Source organism: Centrocercus urophasianus, unplaced genomic scaffold (assembly GCF_019232065.1).
Source record: "Centrocercus urophasianus isolate 14NV4802_14NV808 unplaced genomic scaffold, USGS_Curo_1.0 seq_19, whole genome shotgun sequence".
Taxonomy (NCBI): Eukaryota; Metazoa; Chordata; class Aves; order Galliformes; family Phasianidae; genus Centrocercus; species Centrocercus urophasianus.
Window position 1 is genome coordinate 1,703,550 of NW_024884744.1, and position 20,674 is coordinate 1,724,223.

The following is a 20,674-nucleotide window of genomic DNA, read 5'->3' on the forward strand; positions in this document are numbered from 1 at the left end:
CAGTTTTATTAATTCAAATTCTATGTAACAAGAATATATGCTAGGAAATTTGGGACCACATCTTTTAAATACATGTCAGGGATTAAGTTATATTTCTAAAACACACCACTGTGCTTATCACATAGAGTGAGGTCCTTATGTTCTACACACCGTATGGACAGTTTTATAAATCTAATACTACATTCCTGTACCGTTTCATTTCTTCACTGCTTATCATCTTTGCACACTGAAAACCCCAAAGGTTCCATTTCGAGGGAGCCCTTTTGTTATTTTCATTTTCAACCCCCTTCATTTCCTTACCTGTAGCCAACGCCGTTCCCTCGGAATTCCACCTCCCTGCAAGCACGGCTCCGCTGTGGGCTTCCACACTTTTCTCTACTCTTCCCACTTTTGAAATTAAGTGGAATTTCCCTGAACAACAAAAAAAATCAATATAGAAATAGAGTATCTAATTTTGTGGACCGATATTTATTCTTATCTTCTGTCGTAAATGCTTACACAAAACCAGAGGAATGAACCAACGAAACCAAGATCAGAACACGCAACTACATTCTTCCCAACTATGACTAGCCCAAACAAATGCACTCTTGCAAAAGAAACACTTGTAAACCAGCTAAGATGTTTGTACAAATGGGTTGTGCTCTTTCCTTGTGGTATGTACGGCCTTTGTTTTGACGATTCATTTTGCTCATGCCCCTCTAAGGTTTGCGTGTCCCTCTGGGGATGCAGCTGCCTGCTGCTGTTTCATTGTCTGAGAGCTAACAAACAGAGGTACGCGCTCTGCAGCCCAGGAGAGCCCTTGTGTTTTCTTTTTTTAAGATCTGAAAAATCACTCAGCACCAAAAGGATAATGGAAAAGTGAGTACAATCTGACCAGCAGCGAGCGCGTTTCTCTGAGGAAGTCTTACTGCCTGCATTATGGAGCTGTTATGGAAATTCACAGAAGCCAAAAACAAAGCTATTAATGATTTCAACAGAAGCATGAGGAAGTCTTTCTTTCCAAATGAGGGATGTTGCTTAAATCCAGGAAGATCAAATTTAAACTGGACCAAAGAGCAGACAAAGAAGGGCTTGGAAACATGTGGCAGAACAAAAGTGTGGCTTAGAATAGCTCACATTCAAATTAACCACTTTAAAACCAAAACCTTTTTCAAATTAATTTACCTAATCTACCAGCCAGTGAACCACGAGAAGCTATTCCCAGCATGGGAGCTCCTCGAGATGAACAATGCATGGATACCTCACACCAAGTGCCTGCAAATGCTCCATCACTTAAGACGGGATCATTTTTCCACTAATAACATATGCATATGACCCTCCTGCATGGGAATATGAATTATAAGACAGGCCATACCTGTTCTGGTTAAATAGCAGGATCCCAGAAACATATTGAAAAAACACACAGAGAATGGGGACTATATTTTCAGTTACCAAAGATATTCAAGTGTCTGGAGTCCATATCTGAAGGTGTTTTCTTTGGTCAGAGCCCTCATGATAAGCTTATCCAAAGTGGATAAAAAGAAAGTAGCTTAACCAGTTAAAATCCAGTTTCTCCTATGCAGAACTAGATAATCAGTTAGAACTGTGATATCAACAAGAACCTTCCAGCAGTCAGCAGCTAACGTGAAAGCTTCCAGCACACAGCTGGGTTCTGCTCACTGTGGGTGTTGGAAGGCACTGCAAGCTGGAGAAGGCTGGGAGGTTCCTTCTGGTCCGTGGAGTAGTTTGACCACACAGCTCATCTGCAGGAGCTCAATACCTGGCTCCTTCAGTAAAGAAATATGTTATCAACGTTAGCAGAAGGTAAACCTAAGACATCACTGCACTAAATGCACATGAAAATCCCAGCAGGCAGGATGGGTGTGCTTCCAGAAACCTGAATCCACTTTCATTGTGTTCTGGCTTCCCATGTTTTATTTTGCACTTAGGTTTCAAAAACAAAACAGAAACAAAAGCTGAAAACAAAACCCGACTGCAAACAAACAAAAAGCATTCTGCTAGATCTGGCAGGAAATAAACATCAAACACACACCACTGCTCTCTGCAGCGTTACTCAAATGAATACAATTACACTTTGTCTTCATTTTAAGCATATGAACAAATAGGCAACAACCCTCCGCCAAATCTCTGCCACTGTAAGGCATTCCAAGCAGAAGAGTTAACACTGAAGAAGAACAGTTTGTACAAATCAGTTTCTTTGAAGTGACCATTTAAAATACAACACAGTGAACTAAACATTTTTGCTTTTCCTTACCACACATATTCAGATCTAAGAGAGCCCTCTGCACAACTGGTTTATCCCACCTCCCTTTTCCTTTACAAAATTAATACTAAAACAGCTTCCTCCTCATTCACTTAATTCTTAGCTTCTAGGATTATCAATACTGGTCCTTCCGTATTCATTGCAATGTTCTAGTTACAGAGTATCTCACAGGTGTGAGATTCTCATTTCTTGTATATAAGTAGTAGCTGGATTCACAGGCATTCCACAGCTAATGCTATCTTTCCCAACTGAATAGCATTTCAGCTACTAAAAAAGCATTTTTTGTTCTGACCACCTCCCTCATTTGATGTAGCGTATTTGTTCAGCCCATAGCCAGGACCTTTTTCCATTGCACAACAGCTTCCTCTATTCATTGGATTACATTCTCATGGCATCACCAATGCTGTTCAACACTACATGGCTGAGCTCTTCATGGCAATCATGTACGTGTTTCACTGATATTACAAGTGGAAGGAAAAAATTATAATCAGCCTTGCCACAGTAAGCATGCATACACAGAGAACTCAGAGTCCATCAACTTTCAGTACCCAACTTAAAGCCTTCAGAGTCGCTCTGCAAAGAATACAGAGAATTTTGTAATATTGGACCAGCTCTCGTTGACCCAGAGTGAATCTGAGGTCTGTAAGTTCTGTAAAAAACCCCTCCAACCTGATACATCCCAGGACAATCAAGCACACAGACAAAGCAGTGTGATAATTTTGGTGTCACACCAGGAGAAAAATGGCCACATCACAGAGCAGAATCCTCTTCCACTGGGAAGCATCCAACTCACCGACCAACCTTCTGCATCCCTTCCTGTTCTACCAGCCCTTACTTCTGTCACAAGGCATCTTCCCAATAACAAAGCACAGCAAACTGTAGCCTAGCAGGAAAGAATACACTTTCAAATAAAAACATCTTGGCACTAAGATAGAAGCATCTGGAAAAACAATCATGTGTTTTAAAAGTGTACCATAGCACTACAGCACAACAAATCAAGTTATCATGGCTATCATCCTCATTTCTCTAATTTCTCTACTTTTCCAACACGTGAACTTACAACTTATGAGAATCAAATGAATGTGACCCATTAGATGCTGGGCTTTTTCATGGCATTCTTAGGCAGAAGTTGTTCCAAGGCCAACTTTCAATGGATTTCTCTGCCTTCTTCTGCCTTCAATTTAACATTCAGGTAGTAGTGGCTTCCAAAATTATTGTCTTCTTATAAGCAATTAAGAAAGGGAAAAATTTAGAGATATGCTTGGAATAGACAGAGCGATTCAATGGAAATGATTCAATTTCACCTTTTTAAAGTATCAGTTCTGCAGAATATTGTTCCCTTATCTTCATTAAGTACAGAAGCTGTCCTCAAGTTTAAATTGACTCTCCAGTTCTGGAGGAATGTCAAGTGGGAGATTAGCAGCCTATTCAAATACAGACCGTAAAACACGTATGTTTTGTTCATTACATTTCATAGACTCTTAAATGCTGACCTAATAGAAAATGATCAATAATATACAAGCTGAAAAAATAGGTCCAATTCCTTACGAGTTGTGCTTAATACACAGTTTAAAGCTGAGTATTTTCTTTGTGTTTGTAGAGAAAGCAGTAACGTGCCCAGCTCAAGTAGGAAGCAAAAGACAATATTCCACCAGAAATGCAACTCAGAAGCAAGCCCAAGAGGATTAAATTTACATTTGCTCTAATTTCACAAACATCTGGAGTGCAACCAGGAATTGATGCAACTCTGTAAAGATGTGAGACTCAGTTTCCATCAGATTCAGCAGATTTCCAGGAGTCCTTATCACAGACATGAATGAGCTGCTGCAGGAAAATTGTAGGCTTGACATATGCGCTATGTGATTAGTAGCTAAACAGCATTTTAAATTTTACTATTTTAAAAATACAGTAATTCAGAAATAAATGATTGCATTTTAATTGTATGAACAATTTGCTTGCACATGTGCAAAAAAAACCTCTGCAAGTTATTTCTCTCTCTCTATATCTGTATCTATCGAAAGTGCCAGATTACACTAGGAGAAAAAGTCCAAAGCCTTCTGCACTGAGCTTTATCCCCATTCATTCTTTCACAATTGGTTCAGCGCTGTTTTCTATTTCAGTTTCACTGAGGAAAAGCTAACAAATAAAACTACGATTGTTCACAAACACATCTCTTCAACTGTTTTCCAGAAACCACATTTTCAGGCTGAATTTCCCAGTCGTTGCTGAAAGCTCGTCCCTTAACAACAGCTAAGAAAAAATAGTGAATTGATTATGGTGAAAATTCCTCATTCCACGAGTAACAGCAATGCTAATTAAACCGTATCAGAGGTAGCTCCCAAATTCCCACCTGCCTGCCAGACCCCTACAAGACTGACCGTAGAATCCCCATTTGCTTCATTCTTTTAGGGAACGGGGAAAAAAGGGTTTCTATTCTTCCACTTTTGTTTAAATTCAGATTTGAAGCACGTATGCAAATTGGGAATTACTCTATTCAGCTCAATAAATTGAATTAAAATCACATCCTGTCTTCCTTGTGTAATATCCCATGTTATCCCCAGGGTATCTACTGCTCTGTACAACCCTGTGTCACACTTAGAAGCAGGGCAGGCTACGAGACTGCAGTTTGAACAGATGATACCAACTGCAGCTCTAACACTGTTAAGGTGGTAAGTCATAGGGGTGTGCTGAGAACTGGGCAATACAAAGCCTGCACATCCACAAAGAGCAAAAAACCCCAAAATCTCCCACTGCACTGAAGTTGGCAGATGGTCAACTCACTTTATATTGCATGCAAGCAAGAAGCATTGCATTAAAAGAAAGTGAAAGTTGATCAAGCTGATCTCTAGAAGCTGGACAATGACAGGTCAAAGACTTTCAAGTGCATACAGATTCTAACTGAAATACAGTGACACAATCATTTACATGATTTAAAAAAAAAAAAAAGAATCCCTTTTCTTTCCAAGGGGTAATGGCTCTAAACTAAAGGGGGAGATTCAGATTAGATGTGAGGAAATCCTTCACTCAGAGGCAGTGAGGCCCTGGCACTGCTGCCCAGAGCTGTGGGTGCCCCATTACTGCAGTGCTGGGGGCCGGGGTCATGGGGGGGTGTTCATGTCTATGGCAGAGGTGGGGCTGAGGTGATTTATCATAGAATCCTAGAATGGCCTGGGTTGAAAATGACCACAGTGCTCATCTGGTTTTAACCCCCTGCTATGCGCAGGGTCACCAACCACCAGACCAGGCTGCCCAGAGCCACATTCAGCCTGGCCTTGAATGCCTCCAGGAGGATCCCTTCCATCCCAAAGCAGCCCACAGTTCTATGATTACTTCATCAGGCCCAGCGAAATTCAGCACCAAGCACTGCAAAAATTGCACTTCTGCTCAGCCAAACTTCTCTCCCCATTTTTCCTTCCCATACATAGGGGATGTAGGATGCCACAGTGAGCTGACCTTCAGTCTCAGGCCAAACGATGTCCTGCTATTGCTCTGTAAGTTTAGTGCATTTATTCCATAGGAAGTACAAAAAGCTTTAAAAAAACCAACTTGGCCTTCACTCTGTGAACTGAACTCTTATCCTTCCTAATTTCTTAAGTGCAACCGTTGTCAGCAGCCAGAGAAATCAACAAAGTTTAATGCATGGAATGAACTTTCCTGCCTTCTTCAAATACACGGCTCTCTCTACCCATACAGAAAGCCACGCTGGACTCATCAGCACCAGACTGCTATTGCCCTGTAACAAACCTCTTCTAATCAGACTCACTGGGAAGCTGGCCACGTAAGCTGCACTCACCAATGAGAGCATGCTAGATCCAGAAATTCAAGGTTCTGGCTAAACTTGGGCAGAAGTTAACTGGAAATCATCCACCATTCCCATTAAAATAAGGTCATGGGCAGATGGCCATATCCTGATGGAAACTCTACAATTGGCCAAGAGCTGTTCTGCCTGGAAGAGCTGGCAGATTTAGGGCAGCATATTGCTTTGAGTCTGTTGTTGAGCAACTCCCACTGCTACCATTTGTGTAGACAAACAGCTTCACCACCAGGACCTCTGACTGCTGACAAAAGAATATAAACTCAGTTGAGTATATTGATGAGATTTGCTTCTTTGTGCACGTAATTACTCCTATTGGCAAGACAGTTTAATTGACTTGTTATCAAACTTTCCAGTGTTTTCAATAAGTAAAAGGAATGTATAAAATGTTAATACCTACGTAAGGATTGTCCAACTTCTATGAGCAAACCATAGAGCTTTTCCAAGTCACTCATGTGCCAAGTTCTTGGATGCACCTCATGAAATCATCAGAAATCCATCTCAAAATAACATCCCAGCCCCAGCAGCAGGCTTTTGCCAGTCAGGCACCCACAGCCTGAATCAAGGACTATTTTTCTTACCTGTGCTTTTGTTTCAGAATAATATTTACAATGAGGTCAATGTAAAATAAAACAAGCAAACTAAAAAGGCAAGTTTCCTGAAGGATCAAGCCCCTACTAAGCTTAGTTTGAAAACTGGCAGGTTTGGGAAGAAACAATAGGTACATCTGGCAGTATGTGAGATATACAGATCAGTCTTACATCTCCGCTGACAGCCAGAACTCAAAGCTTGAGAGAGATACTCGAGACAGTGCAGAAAACACATACAAGATCTGTTCCAGAAACGGCCTACATTGATACATGGTGAAGCAATTTCAGTATTTTGGTCATCTTCAGTTTTGACAGTTAAAACAATCTGATATCTGTGCAGCAGCAGTGCAGACGCATTGGAAACTACTGATCTATGAAAGAGCCAAGTGTGAAATGAGCTACCAAAGAGGACAGAATTTGACCTTACATACAAAATTATACATCTGCTGAAAGAAATATACCTAGTAATGTTGTATCAGAGAAAACTACAGTAATGCAACATAGTGATTTTGAAGCATTTTTACATCGGTGCAACTGGTATATCAGCATTCAAAACTGCTTTATTTCAGATTATTTAAATGCAAATGATTTCTCATGCACAAAGTGGTATAAAGTTAGAAATGTTTTAAATTGCCATACCATCAGAACTTGTAAGAACAAAGCTCTCAGCTTGGGACTGCTTCTTCCCACCAACACTTCTGGGAAGCCAGTGAAGGTCTATGGGATAAGTATCATCTGGAAGTTTCACTACTCGAGTCGTCTCACTCGTTAGAAGGTTCCATTTCAGAATCTGGTGATCATCACTGCAGGAATACAGCTCGTCAGCTGTGGTCCATCCCACACAGCTAACTAATTCCTTATGTTTAATTAAATTAAGGAAGTCTGAAAGTTTTAATTGTTAAAAATACTTATTAAATGGTCATTACTTCAACATTCAACATACTTGAACATTACTTCTTATGCTCTTGCACAGAATACTTTATATATAGGAAATACAATTCTTCATTCTTTCCCTGCTTGTTCGTTTCAAGAAAAGCTGGTAGAAACTCTATGAGAAATAAAGCAGACAAACCATACCGTGTGACAAATATTTTACTGCAAGATTTATGATAAATAAAATCCTTTAGAGAAGATAAACTACATGAGAATATAGCATGGATTTCAGTGGTTTATTCTGAGATAAAGGATATGTTTTGGTTCCTTTAAAAGCGAAGTCTTCAGTCTCATTTTGGTTGTTCAAATGGAACATTCAAACGAGGTATGCAGGTATATTATAACTGCAATAAAACAGAACAAGCACATATATAGGCAGCTGAAACTCAAAAGGAAGATACCAACACTGCAACAAAATGTTTTCAAATAAGCTACATTACATTAGTACTGTGTCAAAATAAGCACCAAATGAGGTTTTAGGGGTTTGTACAGAATCCAGCAGCACCCTTGCACGCCGAATAAGAGCACGTTGTGCCAGGTGTGCTTTGCTAGAACACTGTAGAAGGAAACACTGAAGTTCCCTGGTGCACACACAGCTGTGATGGTAGTGAGGGAAAACCCGGATTTGTCAAGAACCTTCATGTTTAATGACAGCATTGTGAGAACACACAGAATGAAAAGTCCTGCTGGGAAGACAACCCTGCCAGGACCAAATGATACATCATCTTACTGCCACCCACTGCTACTTGTAATGTCCACCCTGCTTCACTGCAACACAGTATTTCCGTGGGGAGGTCAGTGAGGTCCTACAGCCCCGTCCTCATCCGCAGTGCAACAGCCAAAGCCTTTGGGATGGTCTGTGCTGGATGAGCACTGCCGGCCCTCAGGGTGGGAAGGGGGGAGCACAAAGGGTGGGAGCAGACGGGGCACTGAGGAGAGCAGTGATGCATGATGTGACCTCTGAGCCTCCAAATGTTTTCCACCATAAGAACAACGATGGGTCAAACTGCTACCATGTGGAATTTGAGAAATGTAAAAAGGATGCTCAAAGGATAAGAGCTCCTTTCAGCCCTATGTTACACCAATTAAAACGTGCAATAGCTATATTTATTTTTGAACATTTCTCTCATATTTGAATGTCTAACATCCTCCTCATTCCCCGAACCGAGGGTTGTGCTGTGATCCTCACTATCCAGGCACATCAGTTGGCCTTTCAGCCCCATCCCCAACTCCCTCACAGCGGTCCCAGCAGAACCGTCCCATCTGCGTGCCATGATCCCACCCACCCGTTTTCCGAGCACCTCACAGCACCCCTAACCCACCGGCTGCCGCTCGCCCCGCGGTGACGCCTCGCTTAGAGCCTTTCCTATCGCACTGCACCCTCACGGTTCTGGCAGTTCCACCTGCCGCCAACAGGCACGGAGCTCACAGCGGAGACGAAGGCGTTTGTGGGCTGCGCTCACGGGACGCGGCGGCGAGGAGCAGCGGGCAGCGATGCGGAGCGGCGGGAGCTTGGCCTGCGCAGCCCTGCCGCCTCGGCCGTCCTCCCTCCGGGGCTGCGGAGGATCTGAGGGGAGATTGAGCAACGGCTCTGGGGGGGGGGGGGGAGCGGGCAGGAGCTCTCCTCGGCCCCGCGGCCCGTCTCGCTCTCCCCTCGTGCCAGAACCGCCTCCTTTCGCCCCGCAGCCCGAGGGAGGTCACGGCGGGCCGCCTCCCCGCCGGCACCGCTCGGGATCTCAGCTGACGAACCCGTCCCCCGCCACCCTCGCCATCCGCCCGCCCAGCGCCGCCCCTCCCATCTCCCCGCAGCCGCCCCCCGCCCGGCTCTGCCTTTACCTGTGGCGGCGGCGGCGGGGCGGCCCGCGGCTCCGCGAGCTCGGCGTGTGGCGGCGCCGTCTCTATGGCCACGTCTCTCTATGGCCGCGTCCCGCGAGAGGCGCAGCGCAGCGCCGTGTGACAGCGCGTCACCGCGCCGCCCGTGAGCGAGCGCTGATTTCAAAGCGCGCCCCGTTTCCACTTTATTTACTTAAATACTTTTTAATGCCTTTTTTTCTTTTTCTTTTTGTGGGTTTTTTCGTGGGTTTTTTTTTTTTTTTTTTTTTTTGGCGGACCGCTCCGCCGCGCCGTCCGCTCGCCGCCCTAAGCGCCGCCCCCTGACCTACTTCTCCAACGAAGGGATTTAATCCCTTCCACCCAGGCACGGCCGAAAAGCCGCAGATATCGCTTCGTCTGCTCCTCCGACACATGGGGGGAGGGAAGAATAAAAATAAAATGAAATGAAATGAAATAAATGAACCCAAACCGGCCACCCCCGCAGGACGCGCCGCCCCGCTAACGGCCGCCAAGATGGCGCGCGGCGCGGCTTTTTCCTCCTTTCAAACCCGCGGCCGCCCCGCCCCCTCCCGCCCCAGCCTGCCCCGCGCCTTTCTAACGAATTTCGGTTCGAGTTTGCCGTTTGGGCGCCATTTTCGAGTGTGGAAGCCGCCGAGTCGCGGCGCGAGCCGGGGCGGCCTGAAGCTCCGCCGCCCGTCCGCGTTGAGCGCGGCACTTTGCCGCGGGGCGGCCGGAGCCGGGGCTTCCTTCACGGCCGGCTGGGCGGGCGGGCGGCCCGAGAGACCGAGAGTGGAGAGCGGAGCGCCGGAGGTGAGCAGAAGGGGCGGGGGGCAGCGGGCGCCGCGTTCTTCCCCTTCGCTCCCCGCTCTAAGGCAGCGCGAGGCGGCGGCCGTTCTTTTGCGGCGCTGAGTGCCGCCGCGCCGTTCCGCGCTGTTCCGCGCTGCGGGCCAGGCTGTGAGGACGCGCGGAGCCGTGTGTGGGAGCTCCGCCCGCGGCTTTTTACCCTTGGAACGGCGAAAGCCAAACTGTTAGGTTTCCAACGGGTGCCCGTCGCAGGGCTGTGTCAAATGATGGGAGGAGGGTTTACAAAATTAAAAAACAATAAAAAAAAGATTTTTGTCGCTGACATCGGTTATCGCTACCGAAAGGCTTGCGATAAGGACGGCTTCCTGCCCGCCGCCGCCTCTCTCCCCTCCCCGCCGCGCGGTGCCGGGCGGAGCTGCGCTGTGGAGAAGCGGCGGCTGTGGAAGAAAAAAGCAGCCCGGTGCCGGGAGAAACTGTGGCTGCCCCGGGACGGCGCTCCGACACGGGAGCACGGCCTGCGACCGCTTTAAAACGAGCTCAGTGTCTCGTTTTTTTCCCCCCCCCCCCTCCCCCATTGTCCCAAATGAAGGACTCTCATGAGAGTGTGGGTTGGGGGTAGGTCTGCAAACGTCAAATGATTGGCACCAATTGTGAGATGACTTTCTAACCACGTCAGTTTTTTTTTATCTGGTGAGAAGTGAACTTTCTCATCTCCGTTTCTCTACAAACTGCTTTGCCCACTTTGATTGAAACTCTTTAGAGAGTTTCCCTCCCGCCGGTCGCTTTCTCTTTGGCGTTTTGTGGGAGCCGTGTTGGAGTACCGACGTGTGGACTGCTGTGTGTTTCCTCCCTGCTCGCATAGCTCTAACATCACCAGGGATGAAGGTATTTTCACGTCGCTCTGGCTGTTAGATGCCGAATGCTGGCAGTCGGGGCTGCGCTGCGGCTCACAAAAGGAGCGTATTGATGGAAGCTGTTGGAGGGTGAAGCCTGTGCTCTGACTACGCAGGTCTTTTTGTTTGTGTGTACATACGCTCAGCATGGAGTGCTGAAAGTGTGTGTCGGGACTGAGTGCTGCGTGTAAAGAGCTCGGACGTCGGGCTTCCCGCTTCGTTCCTGCCGTCGTCGTTAACTCTTTTGCCCCTGGTGTCACAGCTTCTCTCCCCAAGTGGAGGTCGGTGGCCCTGTGTGTGCTGGGGGGAGTTGGAGCTTTGTGATCCTTGAGGTCCCTTCCAACCCGGGCCGTTTGGTGATTCTGTGAGCTTGCAAACTCCATCGGCTTCAGGAGGTGCACGGCTGCTGTCTGCAGATCAGGGCGGGTCCCTTGTTTTTTGGGGCGATCCGTTTATTAGTTTGTCATAGTTTTTGTTTCAGATTTGGGTTTTTTGTCTTCAAAATACGTCTGGTCTTTCATTTCCGCGTTAGTCGTACTTATAGGTATGTTCCGTAGGGGATTGTAGTTTAACACAGAGATGGTGGGGTTTTCTTGTTTATGTTAGAGAGAGATCCCTTCAATAGTTTGATTGCTTGGAATTGCCGGGGAGCAGCCAGCTGAGATCATGGCGAGCAGGAGCACCAAAACCTCGACAGCAGCCCACCAGAAAGGCAGACAGCCCGTAGAGGAGCCCACCGGTGACATGCAAGTGGAAAAACAAGACGGCAGGCAGCTTGGGGAAGGAGCAGCAGAAGGTAGGTGGGAGCACTGTGCTTCTGGTGCCGTGTAAACCTGACCGTGGTGCATAGCGAGCAACAGGGCTCAGCAGAAGTTGCCGACTATTCCAGATTGGACTCGCTCTGTTCTGATCAGGAGAGGAAGATTGAAAGCTTTGACTCCTGACGTGTTTAAACTGCTTTTAAAGCGGTTTGCAAAGAGTTAGCACTGGGACTTGTGACTTACTACAAGTGCAAAAGCAATTAGTGAATTTTCTCCTAATAAGACCTGTTTTATGTTCCTGATCTGTACCAGGTTGTGATACAAAAGCCAGGATTTTTCACACTTATATGCAGCCAATGCTGTGAGATTTCTTGGAATGGAATAAATGTCACGTTTATTTATTTAACTCTTAAAACGACTTGACTTTCTTTTTCATGAAGCAGTGCATTGTCTTGTGGTTCTTGGGTTGAATTTTTGCGGAAAGTATCTGGAAAAAGAGCAGCGTGTGTCTTTCAGGGTAGCGAGACAGGAAATGATTAAATGATTTGAGCACAGATATTTGACAAACGGATTGATAAATTGAAATTGGTGGTAAAACCTACTGTCTGTGTGAAGGAAAAGCTGCTGGTAACTGTTGAAAAGCTGCTTTGCTTACAACAAGCAGATATCCAGGGGGCCAGTTTGTTTTCGTAACAAACTTCCTGTCTTTGCAGAGCAGTTGTGCTGTCATTACAGCTTTAGAGCATTGTGCAGCGGTCCCCAAATCTTGCAGAGTGACTTGGGAGCACGCTTGAAATGTGGCTTTGCACTTATTAATTAGGAAGACTTTGCCTGTTTCAGATTTGTAGCTTTATTGTGACGGCTGTAGCTATTGTAATTGCGGAGTGCCTATTAAAGTGTGTTAGAATAGGAATTGCATAATGAAAGAACAAACCCACTGGTGAATCGATGGGATGTCTTAAGTGTCTCTTTTTGAAAGATTCGGTTTGTGGAAAGAAGGATTTAAATTCCACTTAGCTCCTTACAATGGTTGCAGTAGTATAGCTCTGGTTAATATAGAAATGGTGTCTGCTTTTGAAATCGAGCTTTTTATAGGTGTTTGGTCATTGAGTGCTTATGGCCTTAATTTTCTTTCTGCTTATTTTGGATGGTTTTTAGCAGTCTCAAATGAGGAGTCTGATAATCGGAGTTTAGAAGAGATTTTGGGTAGCATCTCTCCTCCCCCTCCTCCAGCAATGACCAATGAAGCCGGTGCTCCTCGTCTCATGATAACTCACATTGTAAACCAGAACTTCAAATCCTATGCAGGGGAGCAAACTTTGGGACCTTTTCATAAGGTAATTTTCTTCTCCCTGTAGCGATCTCTAAATGAAGGTAAGGCTTTGCTGCATGCTGGTGCCCCTTCCTGTAGTTTCACATAACCTCACGTCAGAAAAACTGAAGAGTATTGAGCTTTTAGAATTGCTTTGCTGGTGATATCCTCTCTTTTAGTTACTGAGCAGTAGGGAAAACAGCAAAGTGCAAATTCTTGATTCTGTACAATTGTAATTTGTCAGAAAGCCTGCAAAAAGGCTCACTTCTGTCTTTATTTCGTTTGCTGGGGAATTTTGAGGAGCATGTTTGAAGAATGAGAATGTTTTTAGTGCCCACAAGAGATTTTCGTGGCTAATCATGAAACTTTCCTTGCGAATTTGCTTGCTAAGTGCAGTATCACTTTGAGTTAACAAGTTCTGGTTTAGAAGGCTGAGCTGCGTGGAGGTGTTTTGTTCTCTTAAATAAGCTGTACTGCTCTGCCTCTGGTTGTGAAGATTAAGCTATCGAATAAGCTGCAGTTTCCTGCGCTAGAAATAATTATATTTTGAACTATTTACAAATGAAGTGGGTGATGCACGCTGGATCTACTGCCCTCAGCCCAACACCTTTTTTCCTTCTGTTCTGCAGCGTTTTTCATGCATTATTGGGCCCAATGGCAGCGGGAAATCCAATGTCATTGATGCGATGCTTTTTGTGTTTGGGTATCGAGCACAAAAAATCAGATCCAAAAAGCTCTCTGTGCTGATCCATAATTCTGAGGAACATACGGACATCCAGAGCTGTTCTGTGGAAGTCCACTTCCAAAAGATCATTGACAAGGTACGTATCCTGCTGCTCAGGAGGGTGGCACTTATTTTACTCAAGCCTTTGACAACTTAATATTCGATTAGTTTGAGCTGGGGAGGACGTGGTGGCATAGTTTACCCCTGGGAAGTAGAACATCAGTTTGAAGTTAATTAGCTAAAAATCCCTCTCTCAAGTAGTGCAGCTCTTAAAATATGAGCAGGGACTGTTGTGCTGTTCTGTGAGATGAGTATTTGGTATGCAGTCAGTTTGGAGCTGCGCAGAATCTTCCGACAGTCATTTTCAGAAATCGTCGTACATTTGTCACTTCTTTTCTCTCAAGGAAATAAAGCTTATTTCTGAAATTAACAGCACCTCGAGTAACTTTTGAGTCTACATCTGGATGTGTTATGTGTTGCTACATTTCTAATACGGGCATATAGATTCGGGTGTAAAACCTATTGAAGCAAAAGCTTTCAAACCAATTAGAAGCTATTTTAGAAAATTCATAAAATGTAAAACCAATCTGAAACACTTAATGGATGATAAATGTGCCTGCAATTTTAAATCCGATTTTTCTTAGAATTTCTGGATTTCACACCCACTGGCTGATGCAGTGTTTGAATGAAATAGAAAGTGCTGACAATGTAAAAAAAAAAATAAAATAAAATTTTGTTGCTTGTCATTTCATGTATTGGTAAAATCTGGGCTATATTGTTGACTTATTGCAATTACATTACTAGAAATTAATTTTGCTTGATTTAAATTGAATTTTTGTGAGCATTTAGTCTGGCTGAAGATTCTTGTTGAATTTCAGATTAGTCAGTATAGTGGGAAAGGTACAGCAAAGCTCCAAAACTTGTGCTAATAAGGGGACAGTCATTAAAAGAACTGTTTTAAATAAATTTTCTTTGACTCGATCTACACAGACCCGAGCTTTTTGCTTCTGCCTGTGTCAGCCACATTCAGTGATCATTTCGTTTGATTTTTTTTTTAATTTTTTTTTTTTGCTTGGCCCTGTATGAACGCCTAAAAGCTGCGCTTGTGATGTAAAAAGCTTGTGAGTGTACCTGGTCAGATGGTGCTCAGGGGGTTGGCCTGGCAAAGCAGGGCCAGCTGAAGTCTTTACAAGAAGCATGGCTCAGCTTTAACTGCTTCAAGTGAGTCCCAGCTTTGCTGCAGTTGCTGCTTTTTGGTGAAGTGGAGATGATCTTTTGAAGCTGATGTCATCATGTTTGTCACATCTTTAATATTTTGCATTTTTATCTTCTGCAGTTTCTCTTTAGAACTACTCAGCAAAAAGCAGCTTTCTAGCACTACAAAAGAGGAGCTTAATTACAGACAGTAGCAAACCATTCAGGGCTTCCTAACCTAAAATTGAAAGGGCAGGATACAACAGCCACTTTAAAGCTGAAGTAGGGCTTTTGTGATGTGCAGCCCTGGTGAAGAGAAGAAATTAGGTATTTTTAAAGCAAAAGCTTGTATTAGAGATGAGAAAGGCAGCACGTGAGGACCATGAAGATTTGGGCTTTTTGGTTTTTTTTTCTAGTGCTTAATATTTTTTTGAAGGTGTGCATCATTAAGTGGACCCTGACTTAAAACCTCAATGTGATAAAATGGTGAAATGTGAGGTACACATACAATACACTAATTGTATTTCTGCCTTTGTTTTTCCTCAACACAGGAAGGGGATGATTATGAAGTCATTCCTAACAGCAGTTTTTGTGTATCTAGAACTGCCTATAGAGATAATTCTTCTGTATACCACATCAATGGGAAGAAGTCAACGTTCAAAGATGTTGGCATTCTTCTTCGGAGTCACGGAATCGATCTGGACCATAACAGATTCTTGATATTACAGGTTGGTGTATGAATAAAACCAATTTTTATGAAAGCCACATTTCCAGGTATAGTTACCAAAATGCTGCTTAGCTTCGAGTCTTGTATGTGAGGCCTTAAAGTACTCTAGCAGCACATCATGGTTTGCATGCTGTAGTGAAGATGCGAATCATTATTTGCTGCTTTAGAAATTTAAGGAAGAGAAACAGTTGAAGACACTAATATAATTTTTTCTATTAATGAATCTGTGCTCCTGACATGTGGATGAATAGAAGAGTTGTCATACTTGTTCCGCCCTAGCAGCACGTAAATATTGGTGTAGTAAAATAAACCTTAAACCCCAATATTATTGTGCTGCTTAAGCGTGGCAGAGATTCAGCAACTTGTTTATGCTTTAGATAAAGGTGCATCAATATGAACTTAATGATACTACTATTAAGTTATCTACAGTTCTCATCTATAGACATGGTTTTACTGCAGAAGTACGTATATTAAAAATAACTGCATAAAACTGAGGGCAAGAAAAAACCCATTTACTTCTCATTTACACTTGTTTAACAACTGCAGGGGACTGGAAGCACAGCAGGTTTGTAGCCAGTTCTAGGTACATATTGAAAAGCTGCAATTTACAGCTCATGCTATAAAAGTAATAGCTTGTGAATATGATATCATTTCTTCTCACATTGGGATTTAAAGTTCTAAAGCTTGCTGGTGTGTGCTGGCTGTGTGAAACACAGGCAGGCTGAAGACAACCACACTTACTTTTCTAGTGCTTAAATAATAATGGGGGACTTTGCTGGTGCCAGCCAGTCACTTAATGTGTGAGCTGAGTTGAAGCACTTGATGGGCTTATTTAAATATTCCATTGGGCACAGACATCTGCAATCACCCATAATTATTTCACTGCTATTACAAACGTGTCACAAATCTATTCTGAAGGATTGTGGCCTGGAGAATCAGAGAGCAGTGGAAGCCTCCTAAGATGTGACGGTTTTCAACAGAGATGATTTTAAGTCTGTTTTTGTCAAAGGAGCTTCCAGTTCCCCTCTAACAAAAAAAAAAAGACGTATTTCAGATAGGTAGCTGTGTTTGCTTCACTTCCTCAAGTCTACTTTTTACAGTTACACCCACAAAAAGAGGATATATCTGTTTTTGAAGTATTCATGCCAATTAATTAATCCATTCAGTGCTTTCTTCTCGCGCTTTTTGGTTTTCAAGTGAGAAGTATCTCCAGTAATACAATTGGTAATATATGTATTTGTTATAATAATGCTCAGAAGTATCACTTTAGGAACATTGTTAAAAAAAAAAAGGAGAAACTGCAGTCAGATGTGGTAGAAATGATGGTGCAGAAGTATCCCAAGCTGAGTGCTGCAGAGCGTGTCCTTCCTGCTCTGGGAGGGGAAGGAAGCATTTTGCAGGGACTACTGCTAAGTTGCTGTTTTATTTTTCACTTTTCTCTCCAGATGTTTTTTTTTCTTCTATTAATTGTTTCCCATGAGGAGAACGTACTTGATGCTAAAAGCTTGAGTTTCATGCTTTTCATCTGTAGAATGGGAAATCAGGGCAGTGTGAGTGCTGTTAAGACACAGAGATGCTTCCCACCATCTTTTTTCTTTCTTTGCACTGAATTTGGTGCGTGATGTGATAATGAACTGCAGAGGAAACTCCACAGAGATTTTCTGTTTATTCAGTGTGACTGAGGCAAGGCCCTTTCTCCTTGAACACGTCTGTGTGATTTCTATTATTATTATTTAATTTTCTTTTTTTTTTTTTTTTTTTAAAGTGAATTCTGTTAATCAGACAATACAAAGCTGAGTAATTTCCATCTGGAAAATGTGACTATTTCTGTATAATGACAGAAAAACATCAAAACCCAAGTAGTAAAAGTGATAGAAGTAAATGAGACCATAACAGAAAGCCAGGGCTGCCTGCTGCCATCACAAGGATTGCCCCTTTTCCCTCCTACTTTTCAAATTAGGTTATTTAAAGTTGGAGGAATAAGCGACAGTTCTATTTCACTTTTGCTTCTCTTATATTGCAGTTAAGTTAAACGCAGAGTAGCCTCTTTGAGCTCAATACTGAGTTAGAATAATTTCACTTTGAAAATAAATTGCACCTCTGGTTTTGACTTTCACTTGGGTGTAATTAACATAGATCTCTTAAGAGACAAAACTGTTACTTGTTATCAAAAGCTGCTTTCAATTTGTGAGAAAGCATTCTCTAGCACTAAAGGCAATGTTGTAGGACACGTTCTCTTCCAAGTAGTACTCTGAGATGCTTGATTGGTATCCTGCTACCACATCTAGCATTACTCAATGGCAAATGCTTGCTTTTGAGAAGGCTGCTTCCTTTTTTTTCCTTTTCCTTCTCTCCACCTGCTCCCATTCTGCAGTCTCCCTCTGGCGTGGCTCATTGGGTGCATCTGGGTGGGACTCTGAAAGCTCGGGCCAGAACCACAGTTTCTACAGGTTGAGTAGAAAGTGGTGCAGGTACTTGATGCCATCCTGAGAATGTTGAAATCAAACTGGTGATTTTGCTGAGTAACGTTGCCAAAAATGCCTGTAGGAAAACAATGTGCTGCTGATCAGGCAGTTCTGGAAATGTCAGAAATTGTGTGCCTGAGTTAGTTAATTGGAAAAAAACCCCTTTTTTAAGGGAATGGGTTTGGTTACTGTGTGTTGCTGCCAACAATTAACAGGAGGAGTTTGTCACTTCTGCGATGCTTAAGTTCTATTGCTATGTATTTTGTTTTTAATAAATTGCTTTATGCTTTTTAGCACTTGGGGAACAGGCAATGCTTGGTGCACTGCTAATGAGATTGCCACAGCCTGAAACTGCAACGGGAAAAAATGCATCTAGTCACTTTTTGTTTAAAGTATGCTGGGTAGTGTGCTAGTATCTGTCATCTTGCTGCTATTGGTTCCTGCCTTCCACACTCCATACCCAAGCTTCAGTAACTTGTATATCTGTAAAGAAGAACAAATAAAATTATAATTAATTTAGCTTTTTTTTTTTTTTTTTTTTTTTTTTTTTTTTGAATACTTGGAACATGAATGTCTATGCACAGAAAGCTTGGGTAGGTTTGCCCAGCCAGGTTGGGCAAAGCTCAGAAGGTAAGTGTGTTTGCTGTTGCTCAGTAGCGAGTCCTCTGAAGTGGTCAACCTCGAGGCCAGAAAGAAATCCCAGCCTCTCGCTCACGGCTGGTTGTCCCTAAGGAAGCATTAAATAAATGGGGAGAGCTTGAGGGGATGTCAGTTAAGGACACCTGAGGGCAGGAGGTCTGGGGAGCAAAGCAAACCGGACAGCAACTGTTACCACCTGCTGAAATTGGCTTTGTTATCTTTCAAGGTAAGAGAAGTATGGTTAATATCAACTTTGTAAACAGAGGATGGAGTTTTGCAAGCAATGCCCATACGGATGCATATTGCAGAAACAACACTAAGAATCAGAAAACCTGAATTTGTTTTATACTTCTATGAATTGAAATCAAACTATTCTTGAATCTGTTTTTTCAAACTATTTCAAGTAATTCTTCTGCTGATTAGTGTCATTTAAATGTATTTGATAGACAATTTAAAATTTCTCATGTAATGTTATGCAAGTAGGAATAGCTACAGTGATTTTATATGCATGCATTTTTTATCTGATTGGAACGGCAGTTTTTAATGTACAGATAAGTCTTGTCCAGTGGAAAGATTGTGCTGCAGGAAAGGAAATTTAGTCAAGTTTTTCACCTGCTGCTTTGTGGAAATAATGTAGAAGTCACTCCTTCAATGTACTGGAGAGGAAATGAGGAGGAACAGATTTTCTTCTTGCTTTGAGATAAGCCTGAAGTTCCCAGAGGCTGAGGGCTGCTCTCCTAATGAGGCACACCAACATCTGAGCTGAAGCATCCAAGTAGAGCGCAGGCTGAAAAGCTCTCCTGGGGTTATAAATGGAGATCAATGCTGCCAAAACTGGTGAAGAGAGTTTTGTTCTAGAAATTTTAAGGACAGCTGGGCTGAAGTGGTAGGAAGAATTAGAACCAATGAAATCGTGTAATCAAATGGAAGTATTAAATAGGGTGTAAAAGGAGGAGCTTTACATCTAATTCAGAGTACAGAATCACTTTCCCTGTTAAAATATTAGCTTTATGCTGAAGTGAGTATAGAGCTGCAAGAGACATGCTTAAGACTTCATACGTGCAATTTCAAAGTCAATTGTTTGCTGTCAGAATTTCTTGGCAATTAGTATGATTTTTGTTTCACAAATTCCAATGCAACGTCATAACCAAGGTTTTGGTTTTTTTCCAGAAAAATAGGGAAATATGGAAAGAGGATGCAAAGTACATCTATGCAGTGTAGTTGAGAGTGGTGGATTGAGTTTTAGTCAGAACATAGCAAGAATCTTAAAACAAACGCTGTAGGTTGGTTTTGCAGTAACTGATTTTGATTCCAAAATGACTCTAGACTTGCACTCAATTTGTATTCTTCTATTAAATACAAGAATGTCCTTAAGAAAGCTTCTAAAATTAGACAGATGTGTGAACAGCTTGACAAAGGCTACTTTTAAATTATTTCCAGAATGCAGAACAGTAGTTTTGTGCAAACAACTGAATGTTGTGCAACAGGCCAGTTACAAGTTTTTCTTCATCTTTGGATGGTAGTGGCACTGCAGGCTTGTGTGCTTGTGCTTATTACTTCCTTGTCTTCCTTGATTTCTCCCCTGTCTTAGATCACTTCTCTTGGAAGGCAGAGAGTGAAGGTGAGAATTTGATACTTTTCTCCCTGCTGTTTGCCAACCAGCCATGTAGCACTGGAGCTGTGCAACAGAAGCACCTGAACCTTAGCAGCAGTAGTTCAGTG

The 20,674-nt window shown here is 43.1% G+C and overlaps 2 protein-coding genes across 9 annotated transcripts in view; one reads left to right on the forward strand and one right to left on the reverse strand.

Moving 5' to 3' along the window:
- Window positions 1-9,923, reverse strand: part of IFT80 (intraflagellar transport 80) — a 43,996-nt gene extending 34,073 nt beyond the window's left edge. For 2 of the 4 annotated variants that reach the window (XM_042821073.1, XM_042821071.1), the window contains exons 1-4: window positions 8,923-9,125; window positions 7,858-7,944; window positions 7,307-7,530; window positions 301-411 (exon numbers count right to left, since the gene is read on the reverse strand). In XM_042821073.1, the coding sequence (XP_042677007.1) occupies window positions 301-411; window positions 7,307-7,530; window positions 7,858-7,916 (394 nt within the window). In that variant the 5' untranslated portion in view covers window positions 7,917-7,944; window positions 8,923-9,125. Of the gene's footprint in view, window positions 1-300; window positions 412-7,306; window positions 7,531-7,857; window positions 7,945-8,922; window positions 9,126-9,436; window positions 9,489-9,762 lie in introns of those variants that run through there. The other 2 variants (XM_042821074.1, XM_042821072.1) reach the window with 2 other exon arrangements.
- Window positions 9,924-10,158: 235 nt separating this feature from the next.
- Window positions 10,159-20,674, forward strand: part of SMC4 (structural maintenance of chromosomes 4) — a 33,005-nt gene continuing 22,489 nt past the window's right edge. The window contains exons 1-5 of one of the 5 annotated variants that reach the window (XM_042821061.1): window positions 10,159-10,243; window positions 11,737-11,926; window positions 13,050-13,228; window positions 13,833-14,024; window positions 15,673-15,849. In XM_042821061.1, the coding sequence (XP_042676995.1) occupies window positions 11,797-11,926; window positions 13,050-13,228; window positions 13,833-14,024; window positions 15,673-15,849 (678 nt within the window). In that variant the 5' untranslated portion in view covers window positions 10,159-10,243; window positions 11,737-11,796. Of the gene's footprint in view, window positions 10,244-10,917; window positions 11,123-11,336; window positions 11,412-11,736; window positions 11,927-13,049; window positions 13,229-13,832; window positions 14,025-15,672; window positions 15,850-20,674 lie in introns of those variants that run through there. The other 4 variants (XR_006169205.1, XM_042821060.1, XM_042821064.1 and 1 more) reach the window with 4 other exon arrangements.